The sequence below is a fragment of the Myxine glutinosa genome, chromosome 4 (genome assembly GCF_964187855.1).
Source record: "Myxine glutinosa chromosome 4, kmMyxGlut1.1, whole genome shotgun sequence".
Lineage (NCBI taxonomy): Eukaryota > Metazoa > Chordata > Myxini > Myxiniformes > Myxinidae > Myxine > Myxine glutinosa.
In genome coordinates, this window is record NC_136264.1 from 10,720,349 (window position 1) to 10,735,359 (window position 15,011).

The 15,011-nt window shown below is 42.1% G+C and overlaps 1 protein-coding gene across 1 annotated transcript in view; it reads right to left on the reverse strand.

Annotated features, from left to right (window-relative positions):
- Nucleotides 1–890: 890 nt before the first annotated feature.
- LOC137424409 (laminin subunit beta-1) overlaps nucleotides 891–15,011 on the reverse strand; it is a 193,138-nt gene continuing 179,017 nt past the window's right edge. Inside the window, exons 34-36 of the mRNA XM_068111835.2 lie at nucleotides 11,244–11,420; nucleotides 4,389–4,548; nucleotides 891–1,143 (exon numbers count right to left, since the gene is read on the reverse strand). Coding sequence (XP_067967936.1) covers nucleotides 1,007–1,143; nucleotides 4,389–4,548; nucleotides 11,244–11,420 — 474 coding nt within the window. The 3' untranslated portion in view covers nucleotides 891–1,006. The remainder of the gene's footprint in view (nucleotides 1,144–4,388; nucleotides 4,549–11,243; nucleotides 11,421–15,011) is intronic.

The following is a 15,011-nucleotide window of genomic DNA, read 5'->3' on the forward strand; positions in this document are numbered from 1 at the left end:
GCACCTTGGTCCCCCTTTTTGAAGCAATGTTTTATAGCCGGATGCCCTTCCTGCCGCCAATCCTGTTAGTCGCCTCTTGCGACACAGGGAATTACCAGTGAGCTGGTGCTCAATTTGCCGGCCTCAGAAGGATGACAGGCTGAGTCATTGTGAGTCAACCCCCCTGGTGTTAATTCAGCGGTCGACTGGGATTCAAACCGGGGATCCAAGGATCCCAAGCCAGCACCCCAACCGCTAAGCCAACACCAGGCTTTCCAAGGGCTTTTCAAATTTTCAAAACCAACACCAGCCTTTTCAAATTTCCAATTTCCAAGTTAATGGGATGAAAATTGACAATTTTTCAGATGAAAATGAATGACTTTAGAGGTTTGGCCTCAAGTTGACCTTTGACCTTTTGACCTTAAAAATAGTTGGTTTTCCAAGTTATTTACTCAACGTGCAAATGCTGTTCAACTTTCAAGTCAATTGGATGGAAAATGATAATTTTATAAATTCGACCTCAAGATGACCTTTGACCTCAAAAATCAATAGGCTTTCTTCCTTATGACCAACTCTACCATTTGGTGAAGTTTCGTGAAGATCGGATTAAAATTGTGACTTGGAAGGAGTGAGATTCATGGGATTAAGAAATGGAGGCAATAAACCAGGTATGCTTCTGCAGGTGCCGTGTATATTGTATTGGATGTCCTTAAAAATAAAACACATATTTGGTAGAAAATGTCACGCTGGATAAAGCGCTTTGGCTACTCCATTACTTTGGCTAAACAATGCTTGGATTATTATGGCGAACCGAAGGATTGTTATATTTCTTTTAAAACTTATCGATATTGTAAATATCTGAAAATGAGGCAAATTATCAAATGGTGAAGCTGTAAAACAACAAGAGGATGGAGGTTGGAAAGCAAAGATTTTATTTTTAAAGGTACAAAGATCCTACAACGTCACATGATCGGTATTCAAATTTGCATGCAACCCCTTAAATGTTTCATGGACAACTCGATGTCTGTTACTGGCAGGTGTTGTACATGGTTATTTGCTGGTTGATGTCTCGTAGGATGCCATTCAGCTTTTCCTCCAGTCCGTCCAAGGCATGCGCTTTCTCTGCCAAGTTGCGCTCGTTATGCTCGTACTGTTCCTCCAGGTCTGATTGACACACACACACACACAAAACACACATACACACACAGCTCCACTCAACTCACCACTGTGTCTCTCAACAACATCTGAGCCATTTGTCCTGGTAATTTGTATGTATCGTAAGCAAAAACAAGTACAAAAAGTTTTAATTAAAACAAAAGCCGCGTCGATGTTACACAATGCCTAGATGCAGCTGTGCCTATAACGTCGATGTTATAGGCACAGGACATTCCTATTGATTCGATTACTTGATGTTATTTTTGTGCAAAGTGAAAATATATCTCGGCAATTTCCCGTGTGTGGCGACGAATTTTTAATATATCTCGGCATTTTCCCATCTGTTATTTCAGGCGGTGTATGACTGACCATGCCGCGATTGAAAAAAAATATATCTCGGCAATTTCCCGTGTGTGGCGACACGTGAACGAAGCTATGCTCCTCTCTCCACATTATTGTGACGACGTATAAATTAAATATTTCATCGTGACGATTGTCATCAAATGGACGAATTTTTAATATATCTCGGCATTTTCCCGTCTGTTATTTCAGGCGGTGTATGACTGACCATGCCGCGATTTAAACAAAATATATATATCTCGGCATTTTCCCGTCTGTTATTTCGGGCGGTGTATGACTGACCATGCCGCGATTTAAACAAAATATATATATCTCGGAATTTTCCCCGTCTGTTATTTCAGGCGGTGTATGACTGACCATGCCGCGATTTAAAAAATATAAATTTCGGCAATTTCCCGTCTGTTATTTCGGGCGGTGTATGACTGACCATGCCGCGATTGAAAAAAAATATATCTCGGCAATTTCCCGTGTGTGGCGACACGTGAACGAAGCTATGCTCCTCTCTCCACATTATTGTGACGACGTATAAATTAAATATTTCATCGTGACGATTGTCATCAAATGGACGAATTTTTAATATATCTCGGCATTTTCCCGTCTGTTATTTCAGGCGGTGTATGACTGACCATGCCGCGATTTAAACAAAATATATATATCTCGGCAATTTCCCGTCTGTTATTTCGGGCGGTGTATGACTGACCATGCCGCGATTAAAAAAAAAAAAATCTCAATGGACTTGAAGTTACAGGCCTTTGAGAATTCATTTCATTCTATAAAGGGCAACTTTCATCGGATTTTCTTCCCGTTTTTTTTCAACCAAGTCTAAAACTATGTTAGCGACTGTGAAAAATGAAATGATATATCGAATTTGATTTGAAATAAAACTGGGAGAGAGAGCAAGACACCACGGGCCTACAAAACAGGCCTCAAAGCTATGCGAGTTAATAAAATGGTGGATATTTGTTTATAATTATATGAAGCCACTCCCAGAATGGGTGGAGCTACTCTGCAAACCGAGTAAGCCACACCCCGGACAGACACACAACAGACAGACAGACAGACAGACAGAATCATCTACGGCTATTATAATATAGATATGAACAGTGATGTGGCTTTTGTTGAAATTCTACAAATACTGTTTAGATTTGGATGATTTGCTTGTGATATGATTTAACGGACGTTTATATGAATCGTTTAAAATAAAAAAGCCTTCAATTTCTGATATTTTGCCTTTTCATTTGGGTCCCCCAATTGAAGCTCCGCCCGTAGGACGGGTACCGTTGCTAGTATTAATAATGTCCCACCTCCCCCAAGGGGTTTTTCCTCCTTGAACAAACGGTGGCGTGTCAACGTTTATAAATAGCTTATCATGGCGTTTTCGTGGGATCAACGGCCTCTACCAGAAGTAAAAAATATTATAAACGACAAACACATATCATTAGCTTTTTAAACAGTCGCTAATGCTGTTTATAACACTAAACAAAGAAATTTGGAGGAATCCTGACATCTGTGAGGTAAGTTTTACTTATAGAACAGAGCGAAGATCTACTGTACTCTATATACCCCACAAGGGTTGGGTAAATAACATGACCCTTCCTGCCGCTAACGCGGCGGCCTTTTGAAAAAGCCGCTCCTGTTATTTAACATGAAACTGAAAGGGAGGAAGCCCGGGGTGTGCTCATTTACAAAGCAGCTAGCTAGCGCTTGCCAAGCCAGCCGTTCCTTAACGTTTTTGAATGGAGTGCTTGCTCGAATGCTTAAACCACTTGGCGATTTATCCACAAGAAACTTGGTAAATGAACACACACCCAATGTTCTTGAGATCCGACCATAGATCTACTATAATCTATATACCCCAAAGAGGAATGACTCTTCCTGTCGATCCCGTAGTGAGCGGGTGTACTAGTGATGTAAATTGGGATTATATGTGTTCTGCTCTAGGCTGCCAGGGAAAGACAATTTCGTTCTGATCGGACATACCTAAGTCGAGCTTTCGTAACTAAAATGTTGAAATGTCTACAATTCAGTCATGACCTTAAAATGAGGTCAAGGTCAAAAGAATAATGGCAACTCCGCATACTTTGTATTACCATTACTGCTTTAACATTTCATTCCGAAAGTCCTCGGACATTGGCAGAAAAAGGGAGAAAAACCGAAATGGTGGTTTAATATTCTTTGGGGTGTAAGACCTTGACCTTTAACCTGGATGGGTATAATGTAAATTAAACGTAAATGTACTTCACTCTAGGCTATCCAGAGAGGGCAATTTCGTTATTCTCAGACAAATCTTAGTCAAGTTTTGGTGGAAATGTTAACAATTGGGTCATGGCCTTAAAATGAGGTCAAGGTCAAAAATGTCAACCTCACATACTTTGTATTACCATTACTTTTGCAAAATTTAATTCCAAAAGTCGTCAGACATTGGCACAAAAAAGGGAGAAAAACCTAAATGAGGATACTCTTCACAAAGGACAACATGTGATATTTAACATCCATCAACGGATACTGGCAGATTGGATGCCCATTTAACGTCGATCCGAGGGACTCATTTCACCCATTGATGAATCACCCTACTTGGGAAACACCAAGAGGACTTTATGGCTGGGACCAGATTCAAACACACGCTAGACAGCTTAGAGGTAAGTGTGCGTACCTCTAGGGCCTAGGCCATCCTGTCAGCCCTTTTCAAAAGTGAAAACTTGCAACTGGAGAATCAAGATTCACTCCAGATCTCTTATTAATACATCTGGTTGGTTTTGACAATATAAGAGGAGCTTAATCAATAGTGAAGCAATTGCCAGAGGTATGTGAGACCGTCATCACCCTTCTCGTATACAATATAGCACGACCTTCTCCATCACTTCTCTGTTTTGGCTTATCTGGGCAATGTGTACCTGAAAGGCGCTCCAGTTTGTCTTTCGCTCCTTTCAGCAAACTTTGGGCCTGCTGCTGCAGAATGTTGGCCCGTGTTCTCACCGATGCCACACCTATCACCTTGACATCTGCTTCCTGCCGTAAATGCTCAAACTTGCTGTGAACCTTCTCAGCCAAGAGCTGCCATCCAGAAAAGACAAGGACATTTACAGCTTGAAATGCAACCTTAATCTTTATAAAAAATAGTTTTGTTGGAGAGATCAATCATAGTCCTTAAATTACTTTTGATGTGTGTATGGATAATAAAGTCATGAAAAAACATTGATTAGAGGCAAACATTAAAACAAAAATACCAGAAGGGCTCAACTGCAAAATAATTGTAATTAATTGTAATAATTGTAATTGTAATAATGGGCTCAACTGCCCATTTTTATTTATTGCGTACGAGCATACTCAACTTTCCAGTTGAAGATAGAACAGTGAGAGTAATGTATGAAGTTTTGTTTAGTACTCAACATGTCCACATTCTCTTTAAATATTCTCTTTAAATATTCTCACATTCTCTTTACCGCACGTGACAAAGCCGAATGCCTCAACTCTGTGTTTGCCTCAAAATCTTGTGTCCCAAACCCATCTCTCTCTGTTCCCACCTTTCCCAGTCGAACCCAACTGCTCCTGGACTCTGTATCCTTCTCTCCTGACAAGGTGGAGAAGTTTTTCTCAAACCTTGACTCTGATTCTGCAACTGGACCAGACGGCATCAGCCCACAGGTCCTAAAATCCTGCTCTGCCGCTCTATCTCACCCTCTCTCTGTTCTTTTCACCCTATCTTTTGCTCAAGGTCATCTGCCAGCATCTTGAAAATCAGCAAACATTACCGCTTTACACAAAAAAGGTGCAACAACAGATCCTTGCAACTACAGACCAATCAGCCTGCTTCCAATTATCAGCAAAGCCATGGAATCCATCATTGCTTCGGATATCAAATCCTTCCTCTTCTCCAATGGCTTGATCTCTGATCATCAATTTGGATTCAGACCAGGTCATTCTACTCTGGACATGTTGCTTCTGCTGTCTCAACAATGGATGGAGGTCCTCAATGCCAAACAGGAAATCAGAGCTGTCTCACTTGACATATCACGTGCCTTCGATACGGTCTGGCACCCAGCTCTGCTCACCAAACTCTCCTCCTATGGTATCCATGGAAATCTCCACTCATGGCTTGCGGACTTTCTCTCTGGTCGAAGGCAATGTGTGGCCCTGAATGGATTTCTCTCATCTCCCCTGCCTGTTCTGGCTGGAGTTCCCCAAGGTAGTGTTCTGGGCCCTGTGCTATTTCTGGTCTTCATCAATGATCTCTCCGACTCTCTGGAAAATCCTCTCTATCTCTTTGCTGATGACTCCACTATCTGCCGCTCCATTCCTCATCCCTCAGATCGGCAGTCTGCAGCCTCCTCACTCTCTGCAGACATGGAAAAAATCACAGACTGGTCAAACAAGTGGAACATGTCTTTCAATCCTGACAAATCTCACACTCTTACAATGTCTCTCCGAAAGGACCGACTGGAAAACCCTCCCATCTACTTTCTCAACAATCCTCTCCAAGAAGTTCTGTTGCTCAAGCTTTTGGGTCTCACTATCTGCCATGATCTTTCTTGGAAAATCCACATTTCCAAGCTGGCCTGCAAAGCCAGTCGCTGACTGGGCATCCTCCGTCGTGCGAAGTCCTTCCTTGGCACACCTGAGCTCCTCACCACATACAAGGCTTTCATCCGCAGCTCAATGGAATACTGTTCCCCCTCTGGGCTGGTGCTCCTGCCTCACACCTAGCTCGGCTTCACACTGTTGAAACCAAAGCTTTCAGAATCATTGGAATCTCCTGCGATGAAGTTAACTCCGACGGCCTTTCACTCACTCACCGCAGGCAGGTTGGTGGTCTTTCTGTCTTCTACCGACTCCTCTCCGGCCTTGCTCCCCCAGCTCTCTCTGTGCTCTGTCCCCCCAATATTCCTTCATGTCCCACAAGATCTGCCTGCAACCCTCTTATGGTTAAACTGCCAAAATCTAGGCTCTCTGCTCACCTTCACTCTTTCATTCCCCTTTTCTCCCGCCTCTAGAACAAACTCCCCCACTCCCTTCAATCCCACTCCTCCCTCCAGGTCTTTAAAACAGCTGTTCACCACCATCTCTTATCTTCCCCCATCCAAAACCTTGATCTTTTCTACCCCCGCTAATTCCTCCCCGATACATTTTTTTTGGGAAATTCCAACTTCTTTCCTGGAAGTCCTTGCAGTGTTCATATGTTTTATACCTCTCCCACCTCCCCCAAAGCCCTCCCCCTCCCACATTTCTCCCGATGTCCCTGCTCTCAAATGTTGTGTTTGTGTCCTTCCCCCTCTCTCCCCATCTTGTCTGCTGCTCCCCTTATTTTTTGTGTTTTGTGTGTCGGTTTGACTTTTTGTGTGATTAATGTTAGCTCTTTCACTAGCCTCGATCTTGTATACAAAATAAATAAATAAATAAATAAATACACATCAGGAGACGTTGAACGAAATTGTCCGTAACTTTTGCACAGATGGCACAGGATATGCCCTGAACAACATTCGCGATGTGATCGTGTAGCTCATCCAAGGACTGTGGGTGCATGGCATAAGCTCTGTACTTCATGAAACCCCACAAAAATATCATGAGGAGTCAGATCCAGGGATCTTTGGAGCCAAGCAATGGGTCCACCAGGGCCGATCCATTTGTTGGGAGAAGTTGAATCAAGGAATTCACGAGGAGGTCTGTGGACATGTGGAGTACTAAAAAAAACTTCAAACATTATTGCTACAGTTCCATATTCAACTGGAAAGATGTGTAATGTGTATGCTTGTTGTGTTCAATGAATAAAAAAATAGGACCGTGGATGCTGAAGCTCACCTGGATGCTGGATCAGGAGCAACAGGCACTCAAACGCCCTCAGACCCTGTTTTTTAATGCCGTGGACAAATTTGGTACATCACGGGTGATGGTGGTTGTGATCAAGTTTCATCGAAATTGTGTGTGTAGTTTCAGAGAAGAGAGCAAATACTTATTTGGGGTGGGGGTGGGGGGGGGGGGTGGGGGGAGGGGTAACCCATAGATTCCCTTTATGAGTGTAGATTTTTGTGCAGTCAGTCCACCTTCGTTAGGCATCAGATATGAAGCTTGTGGCCAATCTACGTCTAGCAGGAACCAAGCCCAGCTCATCACCCATCCCTACTGTGAAGCATGGTGGTGGCAGCATCATGCTATGGGGATGCTTTTCAGTGGCAGGGACTGCGAGACTAGTAAGGATAGAGGGAACAATGAATGGAGCCAAATACAGGTAAATCCTTGAGGAGAACCTGCTTCAGAGTGCAAAAGGCCTTAGCCTGTGGTGAAGATTTCCATTCCGACAGGACAATGACCCCAAATCATACAGCCAAAGCAACACTGGAGAATGGCTTCAGAAAAGAACGTGAAAGTCCTTGAGTGACCCAGCCAAAGCCCAGACTTGCATCCCATTGAGAATATGCGGAAAAACATGCAGATTGCTGTTCACCAGACGCTCCCCATCCTACTTGACAGAGGTTGAGCAAATCTGCAAGGAACAATGGGAAAAACTCCCCAAATCCAGTTGTGCAAAGCTGATGCAGACATATCCAAGAAGACTCGTAGCTCTAATCGCTGCCAAAGGCGCTTCTAGAATGTATTGACTCAGGGGGTTTTATACTTATGTAAATGAGATATTTCTGTATTTCATGTTGAATAAATTTGTAAAAAATTGTAAAAATAAATAAATAAAATCCACTTTGAAATTATGGGATATTATGTGTAGATCAGTGACAAAAAACATCTTAATTTAATCCACTTTAAATTCAGTCTCTAACACAAAAAAATGTGAAAAAGTCAGGGGGTGTGAATACTTTCTGAATGTGCACTGGATATATGCACAAGCTCCACCATGAGCCATATATAATTGGTGGTCGTGGTGGTGATCATGATGATGATGTTTAGCATTCCCATTGGACCTGATGGCTCATGATGCTCAAAACCCAAGTTAAAATTCCATTTAATATACTGTATGTATTTGTCTATTGTCGACTATTTCATTGTAGGAAACCTGGCGTTGGCTTAGCGGTTAGGGTGCTGGCCCGGTCGATCACTGAATTAACGCCAGGGGGGTTGATTCAGCCTGTCATCCTTCCGAGGTTGGCAAATTGAGTAACAGTTCACTGGTAATTCCCTGTGTGTCGCAAGAGGTGATTAACAGGGTTGGCGGCAGGAAGGGCATCCGGCCATAAAACATTGCTTCAAAAAGGGGCCACGGTGCCCGAAAAAGGCGAACCGCTGCTCTGCGGGGGAAAAATGGCCTCTAAAGGTGTTTCTACTGTTTCATTGTAGATATTTCAGATTAAACTACTATATACTGTACTGATGTATACTAATGTATTTGGCCTGCATATGATTTATGTGCAACTTTTACGAAATGAGCTTTAGATCCATGTAAAAAATAATAAGAATGATCTCATATTAACACTTGAAATCCCAGTTAAGGCAAATTTTCATGAAGACAAATGCTCCACAAAACTAATCATCTGAACGAGAGTGCTGCGGTGTTCAAATTGATCAAATTCCAGGGAAAGTTTTATCATTTAACAAAGCTTTGTGCTTCACGATCTTGCAATATGAACACATTATTCATGGCTCATGGAAGCGTCACAATCATGCCAGATTATTCACTCTTACTAAGAACAAAATTTAAAAAGTAGTCATCATTTTTGGCTGGTACGAATTGGCCTCGAGTATTGCGCACATGAGAAGGAAGATGCCATAGCCAAAACACCATTAACTCATAGGAATGATGCGTCAAATAGGTGAGACGTCAAAATAGATGAGACGTCAAATATGTCAAAACTAGATGAGATGTCAAACACTGAGTAAAACAAGAAAGAGCAATCAGAGATTGCAGACCGTCGCCAAGACATGTTTGTGTGGTGTTTGTTTCGTGTTGTTTTGAATAAGGTTCGTTTTTATATCCAAGATGGCTGCCAAACCACGTGACCTATGATGTCACAATTTTCACACTACAGTATATGCAGCAATGGTGTGAGATGATAATTGTAAAACTTCGCATTGATGGGGTAAGCGCTTTCAGGGAAACAATTTTTTGAATATATTCCTTAAATTCAATATGGCTGCCAGACCATGTGACCTATGACTTAATTGTTTTCAAAATGTATTCCGCAAGGCTAGTAAATCATGGGTGATTGATCTAGTAAGCGGTTCTGGAAAACATTTTTGACGGTTTCCATTTTCAATACAATATGGCTGCCGAACAACGTGACCGATGATGTCATCAATTTAATTCTCACATACAATGTTTGTGTAGATTCAAGCTCATTAAATTTAAAACTGATCGGATCAAGCATTCTACTTGTCTAATTATGACGTCATAACACACCGATGACATCATCATGGATATATGTTATTCCTCATGAGGAGTACTTGACAATGAGCCATGTTTCAATTTTACCATGGAGCGATTTTGGAGATATAGAGGTGCAAAGTTTTTTGGGTTTTTCCGAGATGGCACCCATACCACGTGACCTATGATGTCATAATTATCATTTGAAAATTCTACAGGGGGAAGCGCTTCTATGGTGAAAATTTCGTGTCAATCGGACCAACAGTTGCAGGGAAAAAAGCATACTCACGTTTTGTGTGGACAAACAGACAGACAAACAGACAAGAACTATGTCGTGCATAGCACAATACTTGCGAAATCCCTTACGGAAAAATACGACACTTGCAAAAAATGAAGTTGTTGACCTTTGGCCTGTGTTGACCTCAAAAATAATTGTTGGTTGAATTCAGTGATCTGATATGCAAATCTTCTTCAAATTTCCAGTAAATAGGATGAAAATTGAGGATTTTGGAAATTACACCTAAGTTGTTGACCTTTGGCCTATGTTGCCCTTTCGGCCCATGTTGTCCTCAAAAATAATTGGTGGTTGAACTCAGTGACCTAATATGCAAATCCTCTTCAAATTTCAAGTAAATCATAGGAAAATTGACAATTTTAGAAATTAGGCCTTTGTTGACCATTTGGCCGATGCTGACCTCAAAAAATTGGTGATTGAATTCAGTGACCTGATATGCAAATCCTCTTTAAATTTCAAGAGAATCGGATGAAAATTGAGGATTTTAGAAATTTGATGTTGTTGAGCTTTGGCCTATGCTGACCTATTGACCTCAAAATCAAAAGGCTTCTTCCTAATGACCAACTGTACCATTTACTGAAGTTTCGTAAAGATCAGTTGAAAATTGTGACCTGGAAGTAATTGACAGACAGACAGACAGAATAATGTACGAGACCAACCAATATACTTGAAAAATCTTCAATTTCCCTTAGTAACAAACAGACAAAACAACAACTCAAATGCAATAATACCCACTCCTCTGGCGAGGGTAATAAGACAAAAAAAAAAAAAAAAAACACCTTTAGAGGCCATTTTTCCCCGCAAGCGGGGGTTGGCCTTTTTCGGGGACCGTGGTTGTTGTTGTTTTTTTCGGTCCCCTATTTGAAGCAATGTTTTACGGCCGGATGCCCTTCCTGCCGCCAACCCTTTTTGTCGCCTTTTTACGACAAACAGGGAATTACCAGTGAACTGGTACTCAATTAGCCGACCTCGGAAGGAATGACAGGCTGAGTCAACCCCCCTGGCGTTAATTCAGCGATTGACCGGGATTCGAACCCAGGATCCTAGGATCCTAAGCTGGCACCCTAGCCGCTAGCCCAACACCAGGCACCAGGGAGGGTAATAAGACAGTAAGACAAAAAGAGAATGAGGAAAATGGAGACTGTGTACCTGTGCAGCTTCATCTGCAACATCTTTCGCTGCACTGCTGGTGTCCATTGCCTGCTCGACTCTCCGCACCGTGCTACGATGGAGCACCTTAAGCTCATCCATCTCCTGAGAAAACCGATTCAGCTGTACCTCAGTCTTGTCCAGTTGAGCAGTGGGCACAGTTACATTCTCCGTTATCTGCGAGGATGGAAAAAACAACAGAAGTGGATACAAATGAAAGCAGGGAAAAGTGTTAGCTGCTAAGTTCGTCATATGTGTCGGCCCAATATCACAAACACATTTCCACCCCAACACGTAACTCCAGAATCCAAAAAGAAACCACTTAACAGCCTGAAAAACGATAGGTTTGGGTGAAAAAGAGGGAGAGGACAAGGATTGATAGACGAGGCAGGTATATGAAAATAAGAGAGTGAAGAGAGGGGTTGTGAGGGTCAAGGTATGCACACGAGAAGCCAAGGAGACACACATGTGAGTACCTAGGTCCTCTTCATCCCCCTTCATTAAGGGTAGGTTGTAAAGACCAATCTTTCAATATGAATGTGTGTTCACCACGGTCTATTTTTGTGGATAAAACAAACTCGAAAAACATTTTCCATAAAAGACTAATTATGTCTCGTCTGTTGGAAGGTGTAGACGGTGGCTTGCAAATCGAGCCTCAAGGGCGGTGTACAGAAGCGTTTTTTAAAATAACAATTAATTCACGGTGCAGTGAGGTGAAATTTGCTGCACATGATGGGCAACGCGCACAGAGTAAAACGAGTGTTCGTTTACATCAATATATGATGTCTAATAAATAAAAAAAGACAGCAGCACACCTGACATTAGGCCGAGGCTTATCAAGTTATTAACTCTCTTTGCTTTCCGATTCATCCAAAACGAATGCACAGGAAGAAATACAACCCAAAAGCAGTTAATACCATTAACTTAAAACCAACTCACGAGGTCGTATCAAATAATCATGTTTAAAATTTCTAGTCCTTTGCACTCGAGCTTATGTGTCCATTATGTTGCAAATGAAAGTAGAATGTATTTTGTCCCGAAAAGCACTTCATTGTTTGAGCCTTGTAAACAACCTCCGCTATAAATGTACAATCACTTCATTCACTTGAAACCCACAAGGACGATTTGCAAATGCACTTGAGTTATTTTGTTAGTACCAGTAATACTTTCATAGTAATCTGGACAGACATGCAGATATACTTGTTGTCTGGACCGACAAGGTCGGAGATGGTGGTCATTAAAATAAGCTCCGTCCGACCAACCGAACAACTGTGTGTGTGTGTGTGTGTGTATGTGTATGTGTGTGTCTGTGTGTGTGTGTGTGTGTGTGTGTGTGTGTGTTTATGTGTGTGTATATGTGTGTGTGTGTGTGTGTGTGTGTGTGTGTGTGTGTGTGTTTATGTGATGTGATGTGTGTGTATATGTGTGTGTCTGTCTGTGTGTGTCTGTCTCTATGTGTGTGTGTGTGTGTGTTTATGTGTGTGTATATGTGTGTGTGTGTGTGTGTGTGTGTTTATGTGATGTGTGTGTATATGTGTGTGTCTGTCTGTGTGTGTCTGTCTCTATGTGTGTGTGTGTGTGTGTGTGTGTGTGTTTATGTGTGTGTATATGTGTGTGTGTGTGTGTGTGTGTGTGTGTGTGTGTGTGTGTGTGTTTATGTGATGTGTGTGTATATGTGTGTGTGTCTGTCTGTGTGTGTCTGTCTCTATGTGTGTGTGTTTGTGTGTTTATGTGTTTGTATATGTGTGTGTGTGTATGTGTGCGTGTGTGTGTTTATGTGATGTGTGTGTATATGTGTGTGTCTGTCTGTGTGTGTGTGTGTGTGTGTGTGTGTGTGTGTGTGTGCTTATGTGATGTGTGTGTATATGTGTGTGTCTGTCTGTGTGTGTGTGTGTGTGTGTGTGTGTGTGTGTGTGTTTATGTCTGTGTTTATGTGTTTGTATATGTGTGTGTATGTGTGATGAGATGAGATGAAATGTGTGTGATGAAATGTGATGTGAAATGTTTATTGAAATGTGAAATGAAAAATGTGATGTGAAATGTGAAATGTGATGTGTGATGTGTGATGTGTGATGTGTGATGTGTGATGTGTGATGTGCGATGTGTGATGTGTGATGTGTGATGTGTGATGTGTGATGTGTGATGTGTGATGTGTGATGAAACGAGATGTGTGCGATGATTGACATTTCTTTTGGTGAGGCTTCTCCCGCTAATTTGTCATTATCTTTTGGTGGAAAATCCACTATACTGTTTCTTATATATTTAAATGTTTCTTCCATGTTGATGTGATTTTAATGTGTTTGTTAATGTGTGTGTGTGTGTGTCTGTGAATAAAAGAGAGAGATAGAATTTTGAGGAACAGAAATGAAAAAATGAGATGTGTGTTTATGTGTGTGTTTATGTGTGTGTATATGTGTGTGTATGTGTGTGTGTGTGTGTGTGTTTATGTGTGTATATGTGTGTGTGTGTGTGTGTGTTTATGTGTGTATATGTGTGTGTGTCTGTGCATGTGTGTGTTTATGTGTGTGTATTGTTACGGATTCGTCACTTGCGTTGTTGTGGTTTTCATCCACTGTAAATATTTTTGATTCCATGTACTATTATATTGTTGTCGTTTAAGGGAAATATATATTACTATTTTCAAAAGGTAAAAAATTTATGTTTTAAATGAAACCGGAACGAATGACGAGGAGGAGGAAGAGGGGAAAAGAAGGCGGAGCGAATGAGTCGGAGAAGAAAGCCGAGTTGCTTTGAGGTCTGAGCGAACGTTGACGAACGAGAGTCACGAGTGAACTTTGGCTTTCCCAGGAAAGGGATTCCTGCGACAGAGTTGTTATCGCTGTGACAGATCAACCTGCGTGTCAGGTTTTGCGGTGGATTCTGAAGAGAATCATCGTCATCATCGTCGTGCCATTACGCCACGAGACCGGGCCGTCGGCCATTTTGACTCGCGCAGGACTTGCACTTCGCCCAAGGTTTCATCTCGCTTCAACCATTTCCACTGCATTCAGACGTTAATCTGGTGTGTGTGTGTGTGCAACGTGGCATTTGAAGGTTGATTTGCGGTTCGCCAACTGTGAACCGTTGAACGTCCATACCCGAGGGTGTGATTTCCCAGTCGCCTTGAGGGCGCCTTTCCGCAGCTTTGGCAGCAGGACTGTAACTGCCAACCCAACGGGATTCTGGTCTCGATTGGACATTGTTCTGACGATCGCTGGAGCGGATCGACTTTGGCTTGAAGCCGGGATTAGAGACATTTGGAATCTTCTTCTTTTCGCTCACTTGGAGCACAGTGAGTTATATTGTACGAACCTGATGGTACCATCTTAGGATATATATTGATTGTACTTTTGATTACTATTATTTTTGTACTGTTATTCTTGTGTGATGTTAATACAATATTTGTTTGTGAGTAACAATTGGTGTGGCTTCACCATTGATCTTTGACATACAGAATAACACATTTTTCTGCCGTGACTCCTCTCAGGGCTCGGAAGTACACTGTGACCAGGGCGTTTGGGGAGGAGCACGTAACAGAAATTGAGCGAAGCAAAGACCTTGCGCGATGCGCAAAGCGCGCGAGTCAAAATGGCCGACGGCCCGGTCTCGTGGCGTAACGGCACGACGATGATGATGATGATTCTCTTCAGAATCCACCACAAAACCTAACACGCAGGTTGATCTGTCACAGCGATAACAACTCTGTCGCAGGTATCCCTTTCCTGGGAAACCCAAAGTTCACTCGTGACTCTCATTCGTCAACGTTCG